The following is a 24,042-nucleotide window of genomic DNA, read 5'->3' as shown; positions in this document are numbered from 1 at the left end:
CTCTTTTATTTGTAGAACCCCCCCCAAAAAACCCAAACTTATAAATAATAAAGAACAGATTGTGTGCCAGAAGCTGCAAGAGGGGTGGGAGGGCAGAAATGGTGAAGGTGGTCAAATGGTATGAACATTGTTTTAAGTCCAATAATAAATAATAACAGATTGAACATCATTAGACATGAGGGAAATGCAAGCTCAAGATCAGATATGACTACAAACCTAATAGAATGGGTAATGTAACATATCACAATACCAAGTGCTGGTAAGGATGAACAACTGAATCATGTGTTGCTAGCAGAATGACTAAAATATACTGAAAATACCAAGTGCCAGAGAGGATGTGGAACAAGTGGATATCATACACTGCTGGTGAGAATGTAAAATGGTATAGTCACTCTGGAAGAGAGTTTGGTACTTTCTTTTAAAGCTAAACACAACTTTTTTTATGTCCCAATAATCATACACCTGAATATTTATTACAGAGGAATGAAAATTTATGTCTATCCAAAACCCTGGGTGCAGATTTCCAGCACCTTTCTTTATACAAGTTGAAACCAGGAAACAATACAAACTTATCTGAAGAGTGAATGGATAAACAAACTGGTACACCCAATAATGTATACTATTCAGTAATAAAAATAAAGTAATTCAACTCAAAAAAGTCTTAAGAGCAATTTCCTGAGGAACAAAAAATAAAAAGATTACATGGTCCTGTTTAATAAAAAATTATAAATTTGTATAAATAAATACAACATATATAATGTTAAAGATTCAATTATAAAAATTAATTTAATTTCATAAATGACAAAATTTTATTGATGGAAAACTGACACATGGTTGCCGGAGGTAGGTTTGGATAGAAGGAGTGACCATTAAAAGGTGGCATGAGGGTGTCTGTGTTGATGAAAATTTTACATTCTGGAGATAGCAGTTACACAAAATCTATGTATGTAATAAAGCAGCTTAGAATTCAAAAAAAACTATTTAAAAATTCATGTAAAAAAATCTAGTGAAATCTAAATTCCAGAGGTTAACAGTTAATGGCTTTACCGGGATAAGTTACATAAAGGATACAAGGGAATTCTCTGGACTACTTTTGCATTTTCTTATAAGTTAAAAATGATTTCAAGTTATACATTCTATAAAAACAACTTTGAAGGTGGTTTTATAAAATATTTGGTTTTATTTATAAACTTAGTTAAGCAAGCTGCAAATATGTGTTCCTATTTCATTTCCTTTTTAAAAAAGTTCAGTATACTTATAGTTTGGAGCCAAAGAAAAGTAAGAGCTAATCACACATGGGGGTAGGCACAGAACACGCTTGCCTACCTAAAAATCAGTGATGAGAAAAGCAAACAACTTTTATTTAAAACTGTGGAATTACTGGAACTTCCCTGGTGGTTCAGTGGTTAAAACTTTGCCTTCCAATGCAGGGCATGTGGGTTTGATCCCTGATTGGGGAGCTAAGATCTCACATCCCTTGCAAAAAACCAAAAACATAAAACAGAAGCAATATTGTAGCAAATTCAATAAGAGTTGGGAGATGGTCCACATTAAAAAACATCACAAAACTATGGAATTATTCACGAGGCAATCAGAAACAAGACTTGGGTGCATCATCTGATGAGGTTACATTTGTAACAAGAAGCAAACATTTATCATTTTCATAAAAATTCATTCCTTTGTAAGCCCACTGATATTTAACTAAAGGTACTCTACCTTTAGCATGTTCCTAAAAGTTTTAATTTCTATATGATTCCCTGACAAATGATGAGGCAGAATGCTTCACTGAAATCTTGCAATATATACTGTCTTCTTAAAAATATTTCTCCAGTGTGACCTCTGACACTCACTGAGGTCTTCTTTCTGGGTAAAGACATTCCCATGGTCATCATATTTCTTTTTTCTTTTCTAAATCATATTTCTACAATGAGTTCACTGATGATCAATGACAATCCCTGATAATAAAGTCTATCTTCCCACTGATGACTTCTCTAGTCTCTGTATTTATAGAATATGTCCAAGTGTGTATGGAATATATACTTTTCAGACATCTAATGAAGTCAGAAAGTTTTTCCCAAGGCATCTCCACACTGAACATATCAAGAGCTTTTCCAACATATTTTCACCAACAGAAAATGTGAGGTAGGATCATTAAGGCACTACTGCATTCACGATATTCACTGGGTTTATCTCTTGGGCAAATCCTTTCATCACCTCATGGCCCCCCATCTGATAACAGGTCATCCCATGATTACATTCTGCTTAGCTAGAAACACTGATGTTTAAAATCTTAGCTGTCACAGAAGGCATTTCCCCAATCATTGCTTTAATGGGGCTTTGGTTCACTCATAAGTAATGATCTGGGACTCTCTGTTAAAGGCATTTCCAACTTGACTGGATCTACCCACTTCTCTGATGTGCATTTTCTTATGTTTCACAAGGTTTGACAAGTGGGAGAAGGCTTTCTCACAATCACTGCACCCATACGGTCTCTCTCCTGTGTGAGTCCTTTGATGGACATTGAGTACTGACTTTGTGGTGAAGGCTTTTCCACATTCATCACACTCATAGGGTTTCTCTCCTATGTGAATTCTCTGATGGGTAATGAGACCGTACTTGTGGGAATAGGATTTTCCACACTCAGTACATACAAAGGGAGTCTTTCCTGTGTGACACCTCTCATGTTGTATGAGGCATATCTTCTGACTGAAGGCTTTACCACACTCATTGCACTCATAGGGTTTCTCTCCTGTGTGAGTTCGTTGGTGTATAATGAGAGTGAGTTTTGTGGTGAAACCTTTTCCACATTCGTTACACCGGTAAGATTTCTCTCCCGTGTGAGTTCGCTGGTGTACCATGAGATTACTCTTCACGGTGAAGCCTTTCCCACATTCACCACATATGTAAGATTTCTCCCCTGTGTGAGATCGCAGGTGTACCGTGAGATTACTCTTCACAGCAAAATCTTTCCCACATTCACTGCACAAATATGGTCTCTCTCCGGTATGAGTTCGCTGGTGTACAGCAAGATAGCGCTTCATGGTGAAGCCTTTCCCACACTCACTGCATACATGGGGTTTCTCCCCCGTGTGGGTGCGCTGATGCACAGTGAGATTACTCTTCCCGGAGAAGCCTTTTCCACATTCACCGCATACGTAAGGTTTCTCTCCACTATGAGTTTGCTGATGTGCAATCAGATAGCGCTTCATAGTGAAGCCTTTTCCACACTCACTGCACACGTAGGCTTTCTCTCCTGTGCAGGTTTGGTGATGTACAGGGGAGCTGCTCTTCACAGTACAGTCTTTTCTGGGCTCACTGGTTAAGTGGAGTGTGTCTTGTGTTTGAGTTTTCTGATGTTTAGTTAATGTGACATTTCTGGAGAAGGATTTCTCACATGGATCACACCCACTGGTTTTCTCTCCAGTATGAACACTCTCACGAGAAGTAAGCTGAGAATTCCTGCTGCATGGCTTCTCACCTTCAACAGAGGCTAGAGATCTCTCTATTTTGTGAGTCCTTGGATGCTTAAGGACTTGGAATGGAGTGATTTGTTCTGTACTTTCAGGAAATATAATTCCAGAATACAACTGTCCACGATCACTATGTAGAAAGGATTTCTCATCTCCATTAAACCCAACAGGGTTCTTTATTCCACAGCTTCTCTTCTGGTTAACTAAACTTAAGCTTGATTCCAAAGCTTTTCTACGTAAGTCAAATACACGATCTTGAATTAGGGTGAAATGTGTTTTGCTCAGATGAACACCCTTTCTAAATGCATTCTGTTCACTGTACTGTTGCATGCTCTTCAGAAATCTTTGGTTTCTAGAGTGCTCTGGCAAATAACTGTCACCTTTCCCGATTCCTAAGAAAAAAGGAAATGACAAATTATTTCATGAGACTGGTATGGGATGAAAGCACTTAAAAAATGACATGGTGTGTGCGGTGCTCTTATTATCTATCATGTAATCCCAGTATAAAATTATAAAGATGAAAAAAAAAAAAAAAAAAAAAAAAAAAAAAAAAAAATTATAAAGATGTATGAAGAAGTAAATGAATATCAGATCCAGAAAGAGACAAGGAATATATTTAAAGCTAAATACCCAGAGAGAGTTCTCATCTGGAGAGAGAAATATGGGGAACAGCCGTTGAGGGGGCTCCTCAGTCACCCTCACAGCTGTGACTCCTCTAGAAGGACCTGAAATATGACTCTGATGGCCACTTCCCTTGCTGATTCTAACTCACTCACCTGGACAAATTCTATTCTGCATTTTATTTTCTATTATGCATGGTTCTTTTCCATGTTCCAACTTGGAGAGCATATCTGGTTTGGTACCTTGATATCCTGATTGTGAGAAATGATAAGAGGACTTAGATGCAAGAGCTGGGGTATGGTATGTCAAGACGGGAAAATACTGCATTTTATTTATTTAAAATTTACTGAATTTTTAACTTTATTGGATTCCTATTAAGCATATTACATTTTACTGGATTCTACTTTTTTAACTGGAGTGTAATTGCTTTACAATGTTGTGTTAGTTTCTGCTGTACACCGTGAATCACCTATGTGGATACATATATACCCCCTTTCTCTTAAACCTCCCTCCCACCCCCCCTTACCTCCACACCTGCCAAATACTGCATTTTAGAGACAAAATTTCTTGTATGCAAAGTAAATGTTCTCTTGCAGGGTATAGGAGATTACACCTCTTTGGAGCCAGAAAGGGGACAGAAAATCTAACTCTTTGGAAGACCACAGAACTACAAAGCTTTCATTAGGTGAAGGAGAAAAGTCCAAGGACTCGGCACCTCATAAATGACATTGGGAGTCATCCTTACCCAGTGACACCAAGTTGTTATAGTTCTCCAACATCACATCCCAGTATAGGTCTTTCTGAGCAGAATCCAGGAGCTGCCACTCCTCCCAGTTGAACTCCACAGCCACATCTTCCAGTGTCAGCAATTCCTGTAACAATCAAGTCCTGTATGATGTGAATTCCTTTCATCAATATGGAAGAAACATGAGAGAAGTTATTCTAGTTTTCACCATACCTCCTGCATCAATATACTTTTCTCAAATACATTTCACTTACAAGCAAAATCCTATCTTTCTATGTATATATTTTAGCACCTACCTATTTGCATAATATGCAAATTACATCAGGACAAATAAAATAGTCCTACATTACCATGAAATGTCATAGCCCATGTAAGAATCAACTCTGAACAGACTCCACACCCGAAATTTACAAGAAAATGTTTTTAATACATGTAAAAAATAGCAGAAACTATATAAGGTACATCTGTAGCAAAGAAAAAAAAAATTAGTTGATTAGGAAGATTTGAAAACAAAACCAAAGAAAAAACACAGTAATGAAGCAGTATCCCAAGATCTAAAGCTGAAAATTTTCAAAACTGATTAAACTCTCCAAACCCCAGGCTCAGGAATGCCAACAAATTCCAAGCAGGAAATCTCTAGGTAGGGACATCAGCCTAAAACTATAGTACACAAAATACGAAAGGGAACTATAAAAGCATCCAGACACAAAAGACAGATGACCTACAACAGAACTCAAAAAGCATGGAATAATATCTTCAAAGTTCTGATTTTTGTGCCAAAAAAGTCAGACATGAAGGCCACTTGGTGCTTAAACACAGGACTCTCATAGAGTCCTGGGCCCCATTCTCTCCTCCCAGCCACACCATGTGATAGTACTCAGGAGTACTGTCAACCAAGGAAGCTCACCTAAAGTCCAGTGTCCAGAATTTTTATCGAGGCTCCCTTATATATGCATGATTTACTGAATCACTGACCACATGGCTGAACCCAGATCCTTCCCCATTCCTGCCCAGACTGATAAACATGGCTGAAAGCCACAACCCTCCATCACATGGCTGGTCTTTGGGGCATGGACAGCCCTCACCTTGAATTGTCTTATTAACACAAATCATCTAGGGCCCACATGAGTCACCTCATAGCATAAAGTGTGGCTGCAGTGGTCTGGGATGAAAAACAAGACACTCCTAACAAACGGGTAATTCCAAGGCTTTAGAGGTTACCTCCCAGAAATTAGGGACAAGAGTCAGCCAAATTCCTTACTACACACTAGGTACTCACGCCTCCATGAGGTACCCTTCCCTTGAGCATGAGCTAAATTGCTTCTAAAAAACAAAATATAGCAAAAGCGCTGTGATACCAATTTTAAATTTTTTTTGGTCTGCATAGCATGTGGGATTTTAGTTCCCTGACCAGGGCTTGAACCCATGCCCCCCTGCAATGGAAGCATGGAGTCTTAACCTCTGAACCACCAGGAAAATCAAGACAAGCATTTTTAAATTAGGCTATATATATGATTTCCATCTTGCTAACAGAATCTGTCTGTCGATGACTTTGACGAAAGAAGGCGGCACGTTGGGAGGCCCATGTGATAAGGAACTCATAGTGGCCTTACACGAGCAGATACTAAGGATCTCATTTGAGTTCTGGAAATGAATTCTGCCAATAACCATGTAAGTGAACTCAGAAGTGCATCCGAGCCCAGCTAAGCCTTTGGATCATGGTCAAGGAGTACTGAGCTATTATCAGTGAAGCTTGCATATTTCATGCTGAATCTATTTCTAAAACTCAGTGAATCTCCACCACTGTTCACCAAAACATAGGTTGGATTATGTTATTTTCTCATTTCAAAGGTTAAATATTTCACTTCTATCAAACTCCAATGGCTGTTTTATTGAGAAATAACTGACATATATCACTGTGTAAATTTAAGATGTAAAGCATGATGATATGATTTACATATATTGTGAAATCATTATCACAACAGGTTCAGTCAACATCTATCTTCTCTTGTGTAGATATAACAAAAAGAAAAGGAAAAAGCTTTTCTCCCTGTGATGAGAACTCTTAGGATTTGCTTAACAACTTTCCTATATGTCATCCAGCAGAGTTAGCTATAGCCATCATGTTGTTCATTACATCCCTAGTTCTTATCTTATAACTCACTTTCTTGAGTATGATTATGAAACTCATGGAATTTTATATAGCTATATAGGTAATGCTCTTCAGTAAACTGCATTCTTCTTTCTTTCAGATGAGTGATTGGTACCAGGCCAGTGGGGAGCCCCTCAGAATCACCAATGTTGCTAGGAGTATCACTCCATTTACTTAAGTGACATAAACCATTGAATCCCCCAAAGAGCTGATCTGCTCTCTCCTCATAGTCAACACATATCATGGAGCTTTTCACGTTTTTCTGGTTGCAATGTCTGCAAAGATAACACAAAGTGACAGCTGATGCAATCCACAGGCTCCACCACAGTCACACATTCTCTTCCAATACTAGTCATCTGATGTGATCCCTCTGAATAATATATTCCTGATTCACTTTGTCCTGATTCTGAATTCAGAGTCCAAGTTAATTTCTACCCAGAACCCAATCATCCCCAATTTATACTTCGTATGAGCTGTTATTTTTCCCAGCTTACCACAAATCCACTAGACAATAAAGGAAAGATATAACAAACCAAAAATCACCTGGGCCTTGATCATCTTCTGTGCTCAGGAAATAGGAAGTAACATGGATTCTGACTTCTGTCTCTTCTGCATTTACCGTGTAATTCTTAAAGACAGGAATCTTGGCATTCACTTAAAGATGTCCCCTGGGACGATGATATCCCAACTCCAAGAACCTCCTCTTTCTTCCCTCATTCCTTGACTTGATCACTCTTTTTCCTGGGGAGCCTGGACCTGTGGATTGAAAAGCAAACTGACTTTAAGTGTACATTTCCTCTCAGCCCAAACACTGTCACTGTCGATATGCACTTATCCTTAAATAAGGGACCTCAGTATTTCCAGTTGTTCCTTTATTTGATAACCTAGAGGCTTTCATAATCTGAGGCAAAAAAACAATGTGTGAAAAGTGTGGCTTTCTTTTGTAAGGAGGAAGCGGCATGACTATTAAAGGGGAAGAGGGAAAGCATAAGCAGAGCATGATGCCTCAGAGCCTGATGAAAGCTCAGGGCATATCAAGTTTATGGAAGAGAACACACGGAAGGTTCCAAGAATCTGGACACTTCATCTTTAAAATGCATGTGTACCCTTGCACCACTCCAAAAATTATATGCTCATTGGGCGCACATACCTCAATTTTAAGAGGATAGCACGAAGTTGATCTTTAAGGTTGTCTTACTTCTCTTTGTGTATTAAAAGGATTAACCTTGCCCAACAGAGGTTGAGCTTTGCCCTTAGTTTCTGGGAAGAAACCTCTAAGCCCTCAGAATGTCAGGCCTGATTAAGAATGGCTTTGCTTACCTGAGAGGCTAGGGCCATACAGTCTATGCTAATCATGTGGTGAATGCTTATGGTGTGAATTAGAATATGCTATGCTAAATATGGTGAATGTTTATACTAATTTAGTTCAACGTTTACTTTAAAGTCATGGTAATAAATGCCAGGCTGAATGAACCACAAGCTGGAATCAAGATTGCTAGGAGAAATATCAACAACTTCAGATATGCAGATGATACCACTCTAATGGCAAAAAGGGAAGAGGAATTAAAGAGCCTCTTGATCAGGGTGAAAAAGAAGAGTGAAAAAAGCTGGCTTTTTCGCTCAAAATTAAAACAACTAAGATCATGGCACCTGGTCCCACCACTTTAGGACAAATAGAAGGGGGAAATGTGGAAGCAGTGACAAATTTTCTTTTCTTGGGCTCCAAAATTACTGTAGATGCTGACTGCAGCCATGAAATTAAAAGACGCTTGCCCTTGAAAGAAAAGCTATGACAAATTTAGTGGATTAAAAATCAGAGACATCACGTTGCCAACAAAGGTCTGTATAGTCAAAGCTATGGTCTTCCCAGTAGTCACGTAAGGATGTGAGAGTTGGACTATATAAATTAAAGAGCACTGAGTGCCAAAGAGTTGATACTTACGAACTGTGGTGCTGGGAAAGACTCTTGAGAGTCCCTTGGACAGCTAGGAGATCAAAGCAGTCAATCCTAAAGGAAATCAACCCTGAATATTCATTGGAAGGACTGTTGCTGAAGCTCCAATACTTTGGCCACCTGATGTGAAGACTCATTGGAAAAGACCCCGATGCTGGGAAAGACTGAAGGCAAAAGGAGTAGGGGGTGACAGAGGATGAGATGGTTAGACAGCATCACCAACTCAATGGACATGAATGTGAGCAAACTCCAGGAGCTACTGGAGGACAGAGGAGTCAGGCGGACTATAGCCCACAGGGTTGCAAAGAGTTGGACACTTCTTAGCCACTGAACGGTAACAACACAGTCAGATGATTTTCAACAAAGGTGCAAGATTAAAGCAATGAGGAAAAAGATGGTCTTTCCAACAAATATACTGGAACAACTGAATATCCAACTCCAATTAAATAATAATAAATAACAAATTTAAATGTAATAGCTAAAAATACAAACTACTTCCAGAAATTGAGAAACAAGCCACGAGCTGGGAGAAAATATTTGCAAAAGACATACCTGATAAAGGACTGCTATCCAAAATATATAAAGAACTCTTAAAAACTCAGCAATAAGAAAACACAAAGATAGGCCTAAGACCGGAATTGACACCTTACCAAAGAAGATACAAAGATAGCAAATAAGCAAATGAAAACATGTATAATTGGGAAATTACATCATATGTAATTAGGAACAACAAATTAAAGAACAATGAGATACCATTACCTACCTATTAGAATAACCAAAATTCAAAATAATGACTACACCAAATACAGGAAGCAATAGATTTACTGCTTATGGGTGTCAGGGAATGTTTGACGGGAGGATGCCTACGTGCTGTCTCTCATGAGTCCTTTGTCCCTCTTCAAGCGGAACAGCACGCTGCTCCCAGGGACTGAGGTCATTGTGTGAGGCAGGCTTGGGTCTCCTTTAGTCAACATTCTCTTTAGGGCAAAACTGCTTAGTCTCCTTCCCCTTTCTTGAGATATGGATTGTCTCCTGACCTTGTGACTAACATTACCCCTTGTTCCCTTGGTAACGGCTGCTGTACGTTTGGTTTTCTGATCTCTATCATTCCCGAAAGAAGTTTCTTGTGCCATAGCCTATATATACTCATGGAAAAATCATTAAAGCACCTTTGTTCCATCAGAGCTTAGGTCCCCGGGTTTTTTTTTTTTTGTCTCTCTCTTTCTCTCTTTTACTTTCTTATCATCGACTCCATACCACCAGGTTCCAGTCCATTAAAGGACCCCAACAATGGGAAGGGAAAATGTTACAGCCACTCTGGTAGACAGTTTGGCAGTTTCTTACAAAACTATATATATACTCTGAAAATTTATGTCTGGACAGAAACCGGATCATAGGTATATATAGCAGACTTATCCATCCAATGAATGAACACTATTTAGCACTAAGAAATCAGCTATCAAACCATGAAAAAACAAGGAAGGGCCTAAAATACCTATTACTAAGTGAAAGAAGCCAATCTAAAGAGGTTATTCACTATACAATTCCAATTACTGTAAATGACATTCTGGAAAAGGCAAAGCTAAGGAGACAGTAAAAAAAATCAGTGGTTGCCAAGAGTTGGAGGGAAAGGTAAGATGAACAAGCAGAATCCAGAGGGCTTTTTAGAGCAACACAATTATTCTGTATAACACTAAAGGGTGGACACATGCCATTTTACATCTGTCAAGACACAAACAACATATAACACCAAGAGTGAACCCTAATGCGAATTATTTATTTTGAGTGATGAGTCAGTACGTAAATTGACTGTAACAAATTCACCACTCTGGGGCAGGAAGCTGACAGTGGGGAAGGTTGCATATGTTGGGGCACAGAGGTATGGTATTCACAGCTTACGGTGAATGGTGTCAGATTCGTGATCTCTGAAGAATATTTAGCTTCAGGACCAGGGACCAGGCTTGATCATGCAAGAGCTTTTGTGTAGCAGTTTTATTCAAATCTGAAAAGGGAGAGAAAGCTTCTGACATAGACACTGGAAGGAGGATGGAGAGTAACCCCTAGCTAGTCTTATTAAGGCCTTATATACTTCTACCAGACCCACTCCCACAACATACATCTTAAGATAACAAGATTAGTCAGAAGGTTCTTTTAAGGAGAAACATATCCTTGAGATACATTGTTATATTGACTAAGACAAAGCAATGTAGAAAAAAACATTTGTCCTTTTCTCCTTGAGAGCCTCTGACCCCTTTCTCCTCCTAGACGTCAGTGGGTGTGTGGCGGGGAAACCCTGGACTTCTTATCAACCTGCCTAGGAATTGACTCTCTCAGTATCCCTACTGCACTTCCCACTCAATGTTGCTGGGAATCTAAAACTGCTCTTAAAAAATAAAGTCATATCCTTATCTATCTATATCTATCTACACACAGTCTTCAGAAAACACATGAGGAATTTCTCACAACCTTGGGTTAGACAGAAGTCTTACACAACACCAAATTGGCAAACCATAAAAGAAGACAACTGATAAACTGGACTTGTATTACCTTTTGCACACCAAAAGACACTATAAAGCTAAAGAAAAAGGTAAGCTACAAGTTGAGAAAGAAAGTTCACAAACCATGTATCTGATAAAGGACTTCTACAAACAACTCAAAAAACTCAGTTTGTTAAGCAGACAAACAACCCTTTTTTAGAAAAGGGGAAAGACTTGGACAGTTTCCTTGAAAGAAGGAAACTACAAAACAAAGGTAACTATAAGCAAAGTGAAGAGACAGCCTTCAGAATGGGAGAAAAAACTAGAAATGAAGCAACTGACAAAGAATTAATCCCAAAAATATACAAACAGCTCATGCAGCTCAATACCAGAAAAATAAACGACCCAATCAAAAAATGGGCCAAAGAACTAAACAGACATTTCTCCAAACAAGACATACAGATGGCTAACAAACACATGAAAAGATGCTCAACATCATTCATTATCAGAGAAAGGCAAATCAAAACCACAATGAAGTATCATCTCACACTGATCAGAATGGCTGCTATCAAAAAGTCTACAAACAATAAATGCTGGAGAGGGTGTGGAGAAAAGGGAACTCTCTAACACTACTGGTGGGAATGCAGGCTAGTACAGCCACTATGGAGAACAGTGTGGAGATTCCTTAAAAAACTGGAAACAGAACTGCCATATGACCCAGCAATCCCACTGCTGGGCATACACACCGAGGAAACCAGAAATGAAAGAGACACATGTACCCCAATGTTCATCGCAGCACTGTTTACAATAGCCAGGACATGGAAGCAACCTAGATGCCCATCAGCAGACAAATGAATAAGAAAGCTGTCGTACATAAACACAATGGAATATTACTCAGCCATTAAAAAGAACACATTTGAATCCATTCTAATGAGGTGGATGAAACTGGAGCCTATTATACAGAGCGAAGTAAATCAGAAAGAAAAACACCAATACAATATATTAACACATATATATGGAATTTAGAAAGATGGTAATGATGACCCTACATGCGAGACAGCAAGAGACACAGATATAAAGAACAGATTTTTGGACACTGTGGGGGAAGGCAAGGGTGGGATATTTGAGAGACTAGCATTGAAACATGTATATTACCATATGTGAAATAGATCACCAGTCCAAGTTCGATGCGTGAAACAGGGCACTCAGGGCTGGTGCACTGGGACAACCCAGAGATGGGATGCGAAGGCAGGTGGGTTCAGGATGGGGGACACATGTACACCCACAAAAACCACCACAACATTGTAAAGTAATTAGCCTCCAATTAAAATAAACAAATTAATTTTCAGAAAAACCACTTCAGATAAAAATGCTCAAAAGAATAGGAATAGGTAAATACTTACTTAACATGAAATAATACATTTGAATCAGACAATCCCACCGAAGTCAAGAACAAGAACAGGCGCCTACTGTCAGTACTGTTACTGAGCATTATACTGGAGTTGCTAGACTATGCAGTTCATTTAATTCAAATATTTAGTGGACATATACTCTGTGCCAAGCACTATTTCATGTCCTTCTTTGTAACAAAGCAGATAACAAAGTAACAAAAGTCTCTGAATTTATGGGATTTATATTCTGGGACCCATAGATTATGTTAGATAAAGGAGAAATAATTGGGGTATAATAAATATTGCTATTGATAGATGATATAATTGTATATATAGAAAACTGAAGAAAATCAACTGAGGAACTACTATAAAGTGAGGTAATTTGGTAAGGCATTGGAATAGAAAACTTAATATACAGAAATCATTAGTAGATGTTGTTATGTATATGATCTGAACCATTAAGAGTGTAAAGTAGATAACGATGCCATTTAAAAATATCTAACACTAACCAAGAATCTCTTCAAGAAAATTAGAGACACCAAGGGTACATTTCATGCAAAAATGGGCTCGATAAAGGATAGAAATGGTAGGGACCTAACAGAAGCAGAAGATATTAAGAAGAGGTGGCAAGAATACACAGAAGAACTGTACAAAAAAGATCTTCATGATCCAGATAATCACGATGGTGTGATCAATCACCTAGAGCCAGACATCCTGGAATGTGAAGTCAAGCAGGCCTTAGAAAGCATCACTACGAACAAAGCTAGTGGAGGTGATAGAATTACAGTTGAGCTATTTCAAATCCTGAAAGATGACTCTGTGAAAGTGCTGCACTCAATATGCCAGCAAATTTGGAAAACTTAGCAGTGGCCACAGGACTGGAAGAGGTCTGTTTTCATCCCAATCCCTAAGAAAGGCAATCCCAAAGAATGCTCAAACTACCGCACAAGTGCACTCATCTCACACGCTAGTAAAGTGATACTTAAAATTCTCCAAGTCAGGCTTCAGCAATACATGAACCGTGAACTTCCAGATGTTCAAGCTGGTTTTAGAAGAGGCAGAGGAACCAGAGATCAAATTGCCAACATTCGCTGGATCATCAAAAAAGCAAGAAAGTTCCAGAAAAACATCTATTTCTGCTTTATTGATTATGTCAAAGCCATTAACTGTGTGGATCACAATAAACTGGAAAATTCTGAAAGTGATGGGAATACCAGACCACCTGAACTGCCTCTTGAGAAATCTGTATGCAGGTCAGGAAGCAACAGTTAGAACTGGACATGGAACAACAGACTGGTTCCAAACAGGAAAAGGAGTACATCAAGCCTGTATATTGTCACCCTGCTTATTTAACTTATATGGAGAGTACATCATGAGAAACACTGGGCTGGAGGAAGCACAAGCTGGAATCAAGATTGCTGGGAGAAATATCAATAACCTCAGATATGCAGACGACACCACCCTTATGGCAGAAAGTGAAGAGGAATTAAAAAGCCTCTTGATTAAAGTGAAGGAGGAGAGCGAAAAAGTTGGCTTAAAGCTCAACATTCAGAAAACTAATAAGATCATAGCATCCGGTCCCATCACTTCATGGCAAATAGATGGGGAAACAGTGGAAACAGTGGCTGACTTTACTTTTTGGGCTCCAAAATCACTGCAGATGGTGATTTCAGCTATGAAATTAAAAGATGCTTACTCCTTGGAAGGAAAGTTATGCAACCTGAAGAGCATATTTAAAACCAGAGACATTACTTTGCCAACAAAGGTCCATCTAGTCAAGGCTATGGTTTTTCCAGTAGTCATGTATGGATGTGAGAGTTGGATGGTGAAGAAAGCTGAGACCCGAAGAACTGATGCTTTTGAACTGTGGTGTTGGAGAAGACTCTTGAGAGTCCCTTGGACTGCAAGAAGATCCAACCAGTCCATCCTAAAGGAGATCAGTCCTGGGTGTTCATTGGAAGGACTGATGTTGAAGCTGAAACTCTAATACTTTGGCCACTTCATCCGAAGAGTTGACTCATTGGAAAAGACCCTAATGCTAGGAAGGATTGGGGACAGGAGAAGAAGGGGACAACAGAGGATGAGATGGCTGGATGGCATCACCAACTCGACAGATATGGGTTTGAGTAGACTCCAGGAGTTGGTGATGGACAGGGAGGCCTGGCGTGCTGCGATTCATGGGGTCGCAAATAGTCGGACACGTCTGAACGACTGAAGTGAACACTAACCAATACTAAGTAATAAATGTGGAAAAATAGGAACAAAACTTTAGAATACATACTAATGAAGGACAGAAAAGAAGACTTGGACAAACGGAAAAATAAAGTCATTTTCTTGGATAGAAAAAAAAAGGGGAAAGACTTGGATATTACACTAAAGAAGACCTATGAATATCTAAAAACACATGAAAAGATGATCAAAGTTATTTGTCATTAGGGAAACTAAGATGATGGTGAAATTCTACTACATGCCAACTAGAATGACGGTAATAAAAAGACTAATAATTGTAAATGCTGATGAGAATGAGGAGAAATTAGAACTCTCATACAATAATGGTAAACTGGTATAGGCACCTTTGAAACTTTGTAAAACACAAACTTAGGAACCAGTCATTCCACTCAGAGGAATCTAACAAACAGAAATGAAAACATTTCCAACTTGTACCTGCATATATGTAGCAACATTATTCATCATAGTCTCAAATGGAAAACAATTCCAATAACTGATTTTATATATGAAATGCATTATATACATTCAATAGGTCATTCATGAATAGAATTACAGAGAATATTTCCTGTTTCATTATATGAGGTCATTTAGTTTTAAAAAATACAATTCTATCTATTTATAATTTCAGAAGTTTTTCTGTAGAAACTGACAGCCTGATCTTTAAATACAAACAGCAGTGTAAAAGGTCTAGAACAGAAAAAAAAATAATAAACCTTGTGAAAAAGAATAAAGTTGGTGGGTTGACACTACCTGACTTCAAGAATTTATATCAAGCTACAGTAATCAAGACAGGGTGATATCCATGTCAATGTAGACAAATGAGTGGAGCAAAAGAGAGTTCAGAAAAGACCCACGTAGGTGGCTCTGTGGCGCAATGGATAGCGCATTGGACTTCTAGTGATGAAGAAAAGACCCACGTATATATGACATTTTTAAAAAGGAGCAAAGACAATAGAGTGGAGAAAAGTCTTTTCAACAAACGTTTTCTGGAACAAGCAGACATTTATATCAAAAAGAAAAGAACTTGGATCCATATGAGAAAGTCAATTCCTAGGTAGGCTGATAAGAAGTCCAGGGTCCCAGCGGAGGAGAGAGGGGTCTGGAGTTCTGAAGAAGAAAAGGACAAATGCTTTTTTCCTACATTGCTTTGTCTTAGTCAATATAACAATGTATCCTGCTTGAGGACATGTTTCTCCTTCTTGAGTCTTCTGACTAATCCTGTCATCTTAAAATGTATATTATGGCAGTGGGTCTGGTAAGACCTCTCTGTTGTTAGTTCTAATCCCATTATCTTAAAATGTAAATTGTGGGAGTGGGTCTGATAACATCTTTACAATCTTGAGACATTCTTTTGATTTACTCTAATAACCAATTAAAAAAGTACTCCCTTGCTAAGACTAGGGAGGGGGGCACTCTCCATCTCCCTTCGGTTGTCTGTCAGAGGCTTTCTCTGTCCCCTTTCACTTTAATAAAACTCTGCTACACAAAAACTCTTGAGTGATCAAGCCTGGTCTCTGGTCCCAAAGCTAAATCTTCAGAGATCACAAATCTGACATCGTTCACCGTAAGTTATCACATATATTACACCACATACATAACTCAAAATGTATAAGCCTTATGAAATAATAGGCTCATATTTCATAATGAAATAATAATAATAAACCTAAATGAACCCCCTCAAAAAACTCCAAAATTTCTAGAAGAAAAAAACTGGTGAAAATCCTCTGAACTTGTAGTTAGGTGTAGTTGTATGGGTACAACATCAAAAGAATGAGTCCTTAAAAAAAGTTCAGACACTGGACTGCATAAAAATAAAATTCTTCTGCTGTTCAAAACATATTGTTAAGAGAATATTGAAAGTGAAGTCAAAGACCAGGAGAAAATCTTTGAAAAGCAAGTAACTGGTAAAGGAAGAATCTGTATTCAGAATATACAAAGAATTCTCAAAAATCAATAAGAAAACACAAGAAAATTGCAAATGACCTGAACAGATACTTCAAGGAAGATACATGGATGGCAGCTAAGCACATGAAACAATGCTCAGGATCATTAGCCATCACTACGTAAATAAACATTAAAACCACAAGATACTGCCTCCATACCTATTAGAATTAAAAAGAAAAACTATACAAAATGTGGAGACACCCAACAGCCATCCATCTGTTTTTCCTGGATATAAAGTACAGCCATTTCAGAGAACAGTTTAGCAGTTTCTTGAAGTTAGACATACACCTACCACAGGATTTAGCCATTCAACCACTGGGAATTTACTCAGGAGAAAGACAAACATATAAATATAGATCTGAACATGAGTGTTCACAGAAGCTTTATCTGTAATAGCTACCTGGAAACACAACTAGTCAGCAACAGGCGAATTAATGAATGAACTAATCATTCCACAATGGAATACAAACCAACAAAAATGAACTACGGATACACATAAGGATGAATTTCAAAATATTCAAGAAAATTAGAGATACCAAGGGAACATTTCATGCAAAGATGGGCTCAATAAAGGACAGAAAAGGTATGGACCTAACAGAAGCAAAAGATATTAAGAAGAGGTAGTAAAAATACACAGAAAAACTATACAAAAAAGATCTTCATGACCCAGATAATCACGATGGTGTGATCACTCACCTAGAGCCAGACATCCTGAAGGCGAAGTAGAGTGGGCCTTAGAAAGCATCACTAGGAACAAAGCTAGTGGAGATGATAGAATTCCAGTTGAGCTATTTCAAATCCTGAAAGATGATGCTGTGAAAGTGCTGCACTCAATAGGCCAGCAAATTTGGAAAACTCAGCAGTGGCCACAGGACTGGTTAGTTTTCATTCCAATCCCAAAGAAAGGCAATGCCAAAGAGTGCTCAAACTACAGCACAATTGCACTCATCTCACATGCTACTAAAGTAATGCTCAAAATTCTCCAAGCCAGGCTTCAACAGTACATGTCAAGCTGGTTTTAGAAAAGGCAGGGGAACCAGAGATTAAATTCCCAACATCCAATGGAACACTGAAAAAGCAAGAGAGTTCCAGAAAAATATCCATTTCTGCTTTATTGACTATACCAAAGCCTTTGACTGTGTGGATCACAATAAACTGTGGAAAATTCTGAAAGAGATGGGAATACCAGACCATCTGACTTGCCTCTTGAGAAATCTGTATGCAGGTCAGGAAGCAACAGTTAGAACTGGACATGGAACAACAGACTGGTTCCAAATAGGAAAAGGAGTACATCAAGCCTGTATACTGTCACCCTGCTTATTTAACTTATATGCAGACTACATCATGAGAAACGCTAGGCTGGAGGAAGCACAAGCTGGAATCAAGATTGCCGGGAGAAATATCAATAACCTCAGATATGTAGATGACACCAATCTTATGGTAGAAAGCAAAGAACTAAAGAGCCTCTTGATGAAAGTGAAAGAGGAGAGTGAAAAAGTTGGCTTAAAGCTCAACATTCAGAAAACAAAGATCATGGCATCCAGTACCATCACTTCATGGCAAATAGATGGGGAAACAGTGGCTGACTTTATTTTTGGGGCTCCAAAATCACTGCAGATGGTGACTGCAGCCATGAAATTAAAAGACACTTACTCCTTGGAAGAAAAGTTATGACCAACCTAGACAACATATTTAAAAGCAGAGACATTACTTTGCCAACAAAGGTCTGTCTAGTCAAGGCTATGGTTTTTCCAGTAGTTATGTATGGATGTGAATTGGACTATAAAGAAAGCTGAGCACGGAGGAATTAATTGTTTTGAGCTGTGCTGCTGGAGAAGACTCTTGAGAGTCCCTTGGATTCAACCCGTTTATCCTAGAGGAAATCAGCCCTGAATATTCATTGGAAGGACTGATGCTAAAGCTGAAACTCCATTGCTTTGGCCACCTGATGCAAAGAACTGACTCATCTGAAAAGACCTTGATGCCGGGAAAGATAGAAGGCAAGAGGAGAAGGGGACAACAGAGGATGAGATGGTTGGATGGCATCACCGACTCAATGGACACGAGTTTGAGTAAACTCTGGGAGTTGGTGATGGACAGGAAGGCCTGGCGTGCTGCAGTCCATGGGGTCACAAAGAGTTGGACACGACTGTGCAACTGAACTGAATTGAATGCTGATGAAACAAGTTAGAATGAAAATGAATGTACACTGTATGATTCAATTTACATAAATGTTTTTAAAATTATAAAGTAACCTATTGTAATGTAGAATAGATTGGTGGTTGAATAGATTGGTGGTTGCTTGGGGAGGTGTGCGGAATATGACAGGCAGAGATTAAAAAGGAACACGATGAAACTTCTCAACGTGACAGGTATGTTCACTGTCTTCAAGGCGTTGATACTTTCATGAGTATATAGGAGTGGAAACTTGAGTGTACAGAGATCAAGGAAAATTTCTGGGGTGACAGAAATGTTTTAAAATTGAACTGTGCAACTCTAGAAATTCAAAGTACTGAAATGTATATTTATACTTGGTGAATTTTGCAGCAAATAATACTACAATAAAAAAAGACTTCCTTTACTACAGTAAAAAAACCCCCAAACCAACCAAACAAAAAAGAACCCATCAACTGAAATTTCCAAAAAAGGTCAAGGAAAAGTGTTCACCAAGAAATAAAAGTAGCCAGAAATCTCGGGGGGGGGGGGGGGGGAGAAAAAAAAGGCGCCATAAATTTTTAAGTGGAGTGGTAGAATCAGAAAGTAATCAGAAAGTCAAAATGGGTTAATGAAAGTATAATCGAATATTTTTGAATACTTATGTCAAAACTACCTCCATTCCAGACACCATGCCAGTGGTTCACCAACCTGAGTTGACACTACTGGAACTATTTTTAAAAAGTATAAATATTTCAGATGCAAATGTGTTGAGAACAGAGAAATTAAGTGATACAGTCACCCATCATGCTTACACAGATAATCTCAAATGTTTAAAAAAAATCTTTGGTATATTAACCGCCTATTAAAAAATTCGCACTGCAGAACAGAATATAGGGTAAGGGAGAAGCTTTTGAGTAAGAATGACTCTAAGCGGAAATATCCAAAAGAAGTATAGTAAACTTCGGGACAAGAGGAACGGAAACTATATTAAACTACATTAAAAACTGTAAATTTATAACTAGATCAACCACACTGAATTTTGTGAGGATGGTGAGAACAGTGGTGATGCGGGGAGCCAAAGTTTTTAGTAGAGACCTTGAGGACTTACTAGGAGAGGATTGTACTCGAATTAACTGGAGAAATGCAGCCTTCAGGTCTGTTTCCGGCATTCGATCCCGAGCCTGCGGATTCTCCAAGGACCCCAGACCTCCTCAAATACTGAGAGCCCCCACCAGGCCGTCTAAATGCCAGATTAAACTCACCTGATCCCAAACCCGCTCAGACACCACTGGCAGCAACAGAATGCTGCAGCCCACTTTCTCTACCGACGCCTTTCACAGTCCTTCAGGAGGTAGACCTTCAGGTTCAGATTATCAGCCGACGACCTTGGAGCGCTGCCGGATTTCCGGATTCCGTCAGCGGACTCCGCTTTATGACGTAACATGGCCACACCCACCTTGGCGTTTCTGACGAGACAGGCCGTAACGGCTGTGGAAAGAAGTTGAAATCATTCCTCTCACCCTAAATGCTTTTCCCTCCTGGTTGCAAGGAATGACCAACCATTCTGTACTAACTGCGTTAAGATTTCAGAGGTCAATGCCCTTCCAAGGTCAAGTGGCGAGTTCAGCCGGCTGAGGAAAAAAGAAAGATGGTGGCGAACCTTTGTGAACTTTAGAGCTGGTCCCCGAAGGGCGCGGCCATGATAGAGGGCAGGTGTCCGTACGACGGAAAGGGCACAGGCTCCCGGTGACTTGGGAAGATTAAAATCTAATAGAAGCCGAGACCTCTCTGTGGAGAGGCACCGGCCACTGAGTTGACAAAAGTAGTGGTCACTTATAATCTTAGGTTTGTGGAGAAAGCAGTTAAATGTGGAGTGGGTAAGGGCTTATGTAGTTTAGAAGAACTAACAGCTTTTGTAGAGGTATGCATGCAAAGTCACTTCAGTAGTGTCCGACTCTTTGCGATCCCACGGGCTGTAGCCCGCCAGGTTCTTTTATACATGAGATTCTCCAAGCAAGAATACTGGAGTGGCTTGCCATGCCCTTCTGCGGGGGAATCTTTCGGACCTAGGGATCGAAGCTTGGGCATCTGCATTGCAAGCAGGTTGCTTATCTATAGTTCAGTTCAGTGGCTCAGCCGGTCCGCATTTTTGCCACCGGCTAAACCAGAATAGCTAGAGGTATATCGCGATTAAAAAAAAAAAAAAAAAAAAAAAAAAAAAAAAAAAAACTAAGATCCGCGTGGGATGGACACATAGCGACATCTAGTGGGTAAGAGGATGAGGTGAAAATGTGTGAACTGTATGTTTTCAAAAGTAAATAGTGACTGTGGGGCATTTGAGGATGTAAAATTATGAGATAATGCAATTATCATGATTGGCATAGTTCACACATGAAAAAAATGCTTTAAAATGTTATTTTTATGTAGGCATGGGAAGTGTAGTTCTAGAGGGTCTAAAGATGATTTTTAGAAGGCAACCTAGATCCAATTTAAATTTTTCATTCTTTGACCCAGCAATTCTAATTCCAACGATATATTTGGTAAAAAGTTTTATTAACCACAGAGGCTTTCATAATAAACAAAGGAAAAGCCTAAGTGTACAGTAATAGATGCTTTGGTAAATTATGGGCTATCCACTCAGTATAACAGTATATAACATTTAAAGATTGTTAGTATAAATAAGGAAAATGGTTTTTCCAGTAGTCATGTATGGATGTGAGAGTTGGACTATAAAGAAAGCTGAGCATGGAAGAATTGATGCTTTTGAACTGTGGTGTTGAAGACTCTTGAGAGTCCCTTGGATTGCAAGGAGATCCAACCAGACCATCCTAAAGGAAATCAGTCCTGAATATTCATTGGAATGACTAATGCTGAAGCTGAAACTCGAATACTTTGGCCACCTGATGCAAAGAACTGACTCATTTGAAAAGACCCTGATGCTGGGAAAGATTGAAGGCAGGAGGAGAAGGGGACAACAGAGGATGAGATGATTGGATGTCACCACTGACTCAATGGACACGAGTTTGAGTAAACTCTGAGAGTTGGTGATGGACAGGGAGGCCTGGCTTGCTGCAGTCCTTGGGGTTGCAAACAGTTGGACACACCTGAGCAACTGAACTGAACTGAAGTATTCTTCAGAAGATAAAAAGCATCTGCAGGATAGTGTATATATTTTGATCCTTTTATGAGAACAAACCATAAATGTTTGTCTTGAAAATTCTGATTGGTTAACTATTTAGCTTGGATTACTTTGTGCTTATGAGTAGAGAATATAAGTTTTCACATTCCCAGTTTTTGCAATTCTTCATTGTTAATATCTTTGTATAGTAATTATATTTTACTTTATTATGAAAACATGTCCATTTTAGAAAAGTTTTAGAATACTGAATGATGTAGATGTTCATAATATAGTAAATATAGACTTGTCTCATTTTTCTTTTGTAAAAAATATACTTACCTGCATTTGAAATTTGGAGAATGTATTGTTAATGGTATTTTGCTCTTAGGTATAATATGGGTGATAAAATTTGTTTACATGTGCTTTTTAATTTTTATACATTAAGAATTTGTTTTAATAATAGTATTACATTCCCTTCAGAGATTAAATTCCAGCCCTATTCACCTGAGATGTCAAACTCTGAAAGGTGAGTTGAGCATGTGGTCCAGAGAACTCAGGGCAGCCCATTCTGTGACCCTGACTGATCAGTTTCAGGAATGAGCTGCTCTGACCCTGCCATGGCAGCATCCGCAGGTTCACAGAAGGACAAGGAGAAAGCATCTGAGGACCTGGTGGGTGGGGCCCTCATGTCTGATTCTTTGTTGTAGAATATCTGCCCAGAATCCATCCTCTGACAATGTGGGGTGGGAGTGGCTGCACTAATCTGGGATTTAGGGCAGAGCTGTTCAAATTTAAGTATAGATCAGAAAGGTCATTTTAGAAACCCAGAGTCTGGGGTCCCCAGTCTCACAGGTTCTGGTTTGGGTCTGCAGTGTGACTCAAGAGCTTGCATCTTTGACAAGCCTCTCAGAGAATCCTGAGGCAGGAAGCCCAGAGAAAACACTTAGAAACACATCTAGGGTGTTCTTGGCTCACAACAGATCTTGTTGGCTCCCCCTGGTACATTTAGATGTTGATTCAAATTACATTTGCCCACAAGAGCCTTCCTTGGAAACCCTTTCTAAAATAGCTTCCCCATGACAGCATATGTACTAGGTTTAATATTTCTCCAAAACATTGATCAGAACTGATATTCTGATGTGTATTTACTCAGTCACCTTCACTAGACTGTATGCTCCATGAAGGCCGTGGCTTTGCCTGTTTTATTCACTGATGAGTCTCCAGTGACTAAAACAGTGTCTGGCCAAATGTAGATGCTTAACAAATATTTTTAAAGGAATGAATTACTTACCATGCAGTTGGATACTGAATACTGCCACAATACTGTATGGCAAATGTCCTTTTCTTTTTCCCCTAAAAGCAACACTCATCATTTGTAAACTGGGTTAAATATCCTTATTATATCAAAGAAATTAACTCTGGATAAAGACAAGAGAAGAGATCTATTGCTTGGAAAACTAAGAATTTGTTACAAGCAGGCCTGCCCTAAAAGAATTGATAAAGGAGACTGACAAAAAGAAAATAACAGAAGGAAACATGTGACATCAGGAATGAAGGAAAAGGAATGGAAAGGGTAAACAGATCATCAAATATAATAGGTTAGTCTCCTTTTGAGTTTTTTAAAATTACATTGGGTGGTTGAAAGCAGACATGACAACTTTACCTGATATGGTTCTCAATGTAGGTAGAAGTGTTGAGATATTCACTGTTAGGGAATTGTAAATTAAGGCCATCATTATCTACTACCACATACTTGACAGGATGGCTGGAATCAAGTATGATAG

General features: G+C 38.9%; 1 protein-coding gene across 2 annotated transcripts; it reads right to left on the bottom strand.

The window, feature by feature from the left end:
• On the bottom strand, positions 1–20,552 carry ZNF614 (zinc finger protein 614). Of its 2 annotated transcripts, XM_065926573.1 has the most exons (5): positions 20,403–20,552; positions 7,532–7,744; positions 4,837–4,963; positions 4,247–4,342; positions 1–3,862 (listed from the first exon to the last, which is right to left on the bottom strand). In XM_065926573.1, exons 2-5 carry the CDS (start codon positions 7,544–7,546, stop codon positions 2,343–2,345), a joined length of 1,758 nt encoding a protein of 585 aa, XP_065782645.1. In that variant the 5' UTR covers positions 7,547–7,744; positions 20,403–20,552; the 3' UTR covers positions 1–2,342. The 2 variants fall into 2 exon arrangements, with proteins under 2 accessions (XP_065782645.1, XP_065782644.1); XM_065926572.1 differs by lacking the exon at positions 4,247–4,342.
• Between the last annotated feature and the right edge of the window lie 3,490 nt (positions 20,553–24,042).

The sequence above is a fragment of the Muntiacus reevesi genome, chromosome 2, assembly GCF_963930625.1.
Source record: "Muntiacus reevesi chromosome 2, mMunRee1.1, whole genome shotgun sequence".
NCBI classification, from domain to species: Eukaryota; Metazoa; Chordata; class Mammalia; order Artiodactyla; family Cervidae; genus Muntiacus; species Muntiacus reevesi.
This window is presented reverse-complemented; position numbering and strand designations above follow the sequence as displayed.

Excerpts from the sequence above, each read along its gene's own strand:
- ZNF614 (XM_065926573.1), bottom strand. Across the intron at positions 4,343-4,836 it reads TAACAACTTGGTGTCACTGG|GATATCAAGGTACCAAACCA; the intron begins GTAAGGATGACT and ends TCTCACAATCAG. Across the intron at positions 3,863-4,246 it reads GCAGAATAGAATTTGTCCAG|GAATCGGGAAAGGTGACAGT; the intron begins GTGAGTGAGTTA and ends CTTTTTTCTTAG.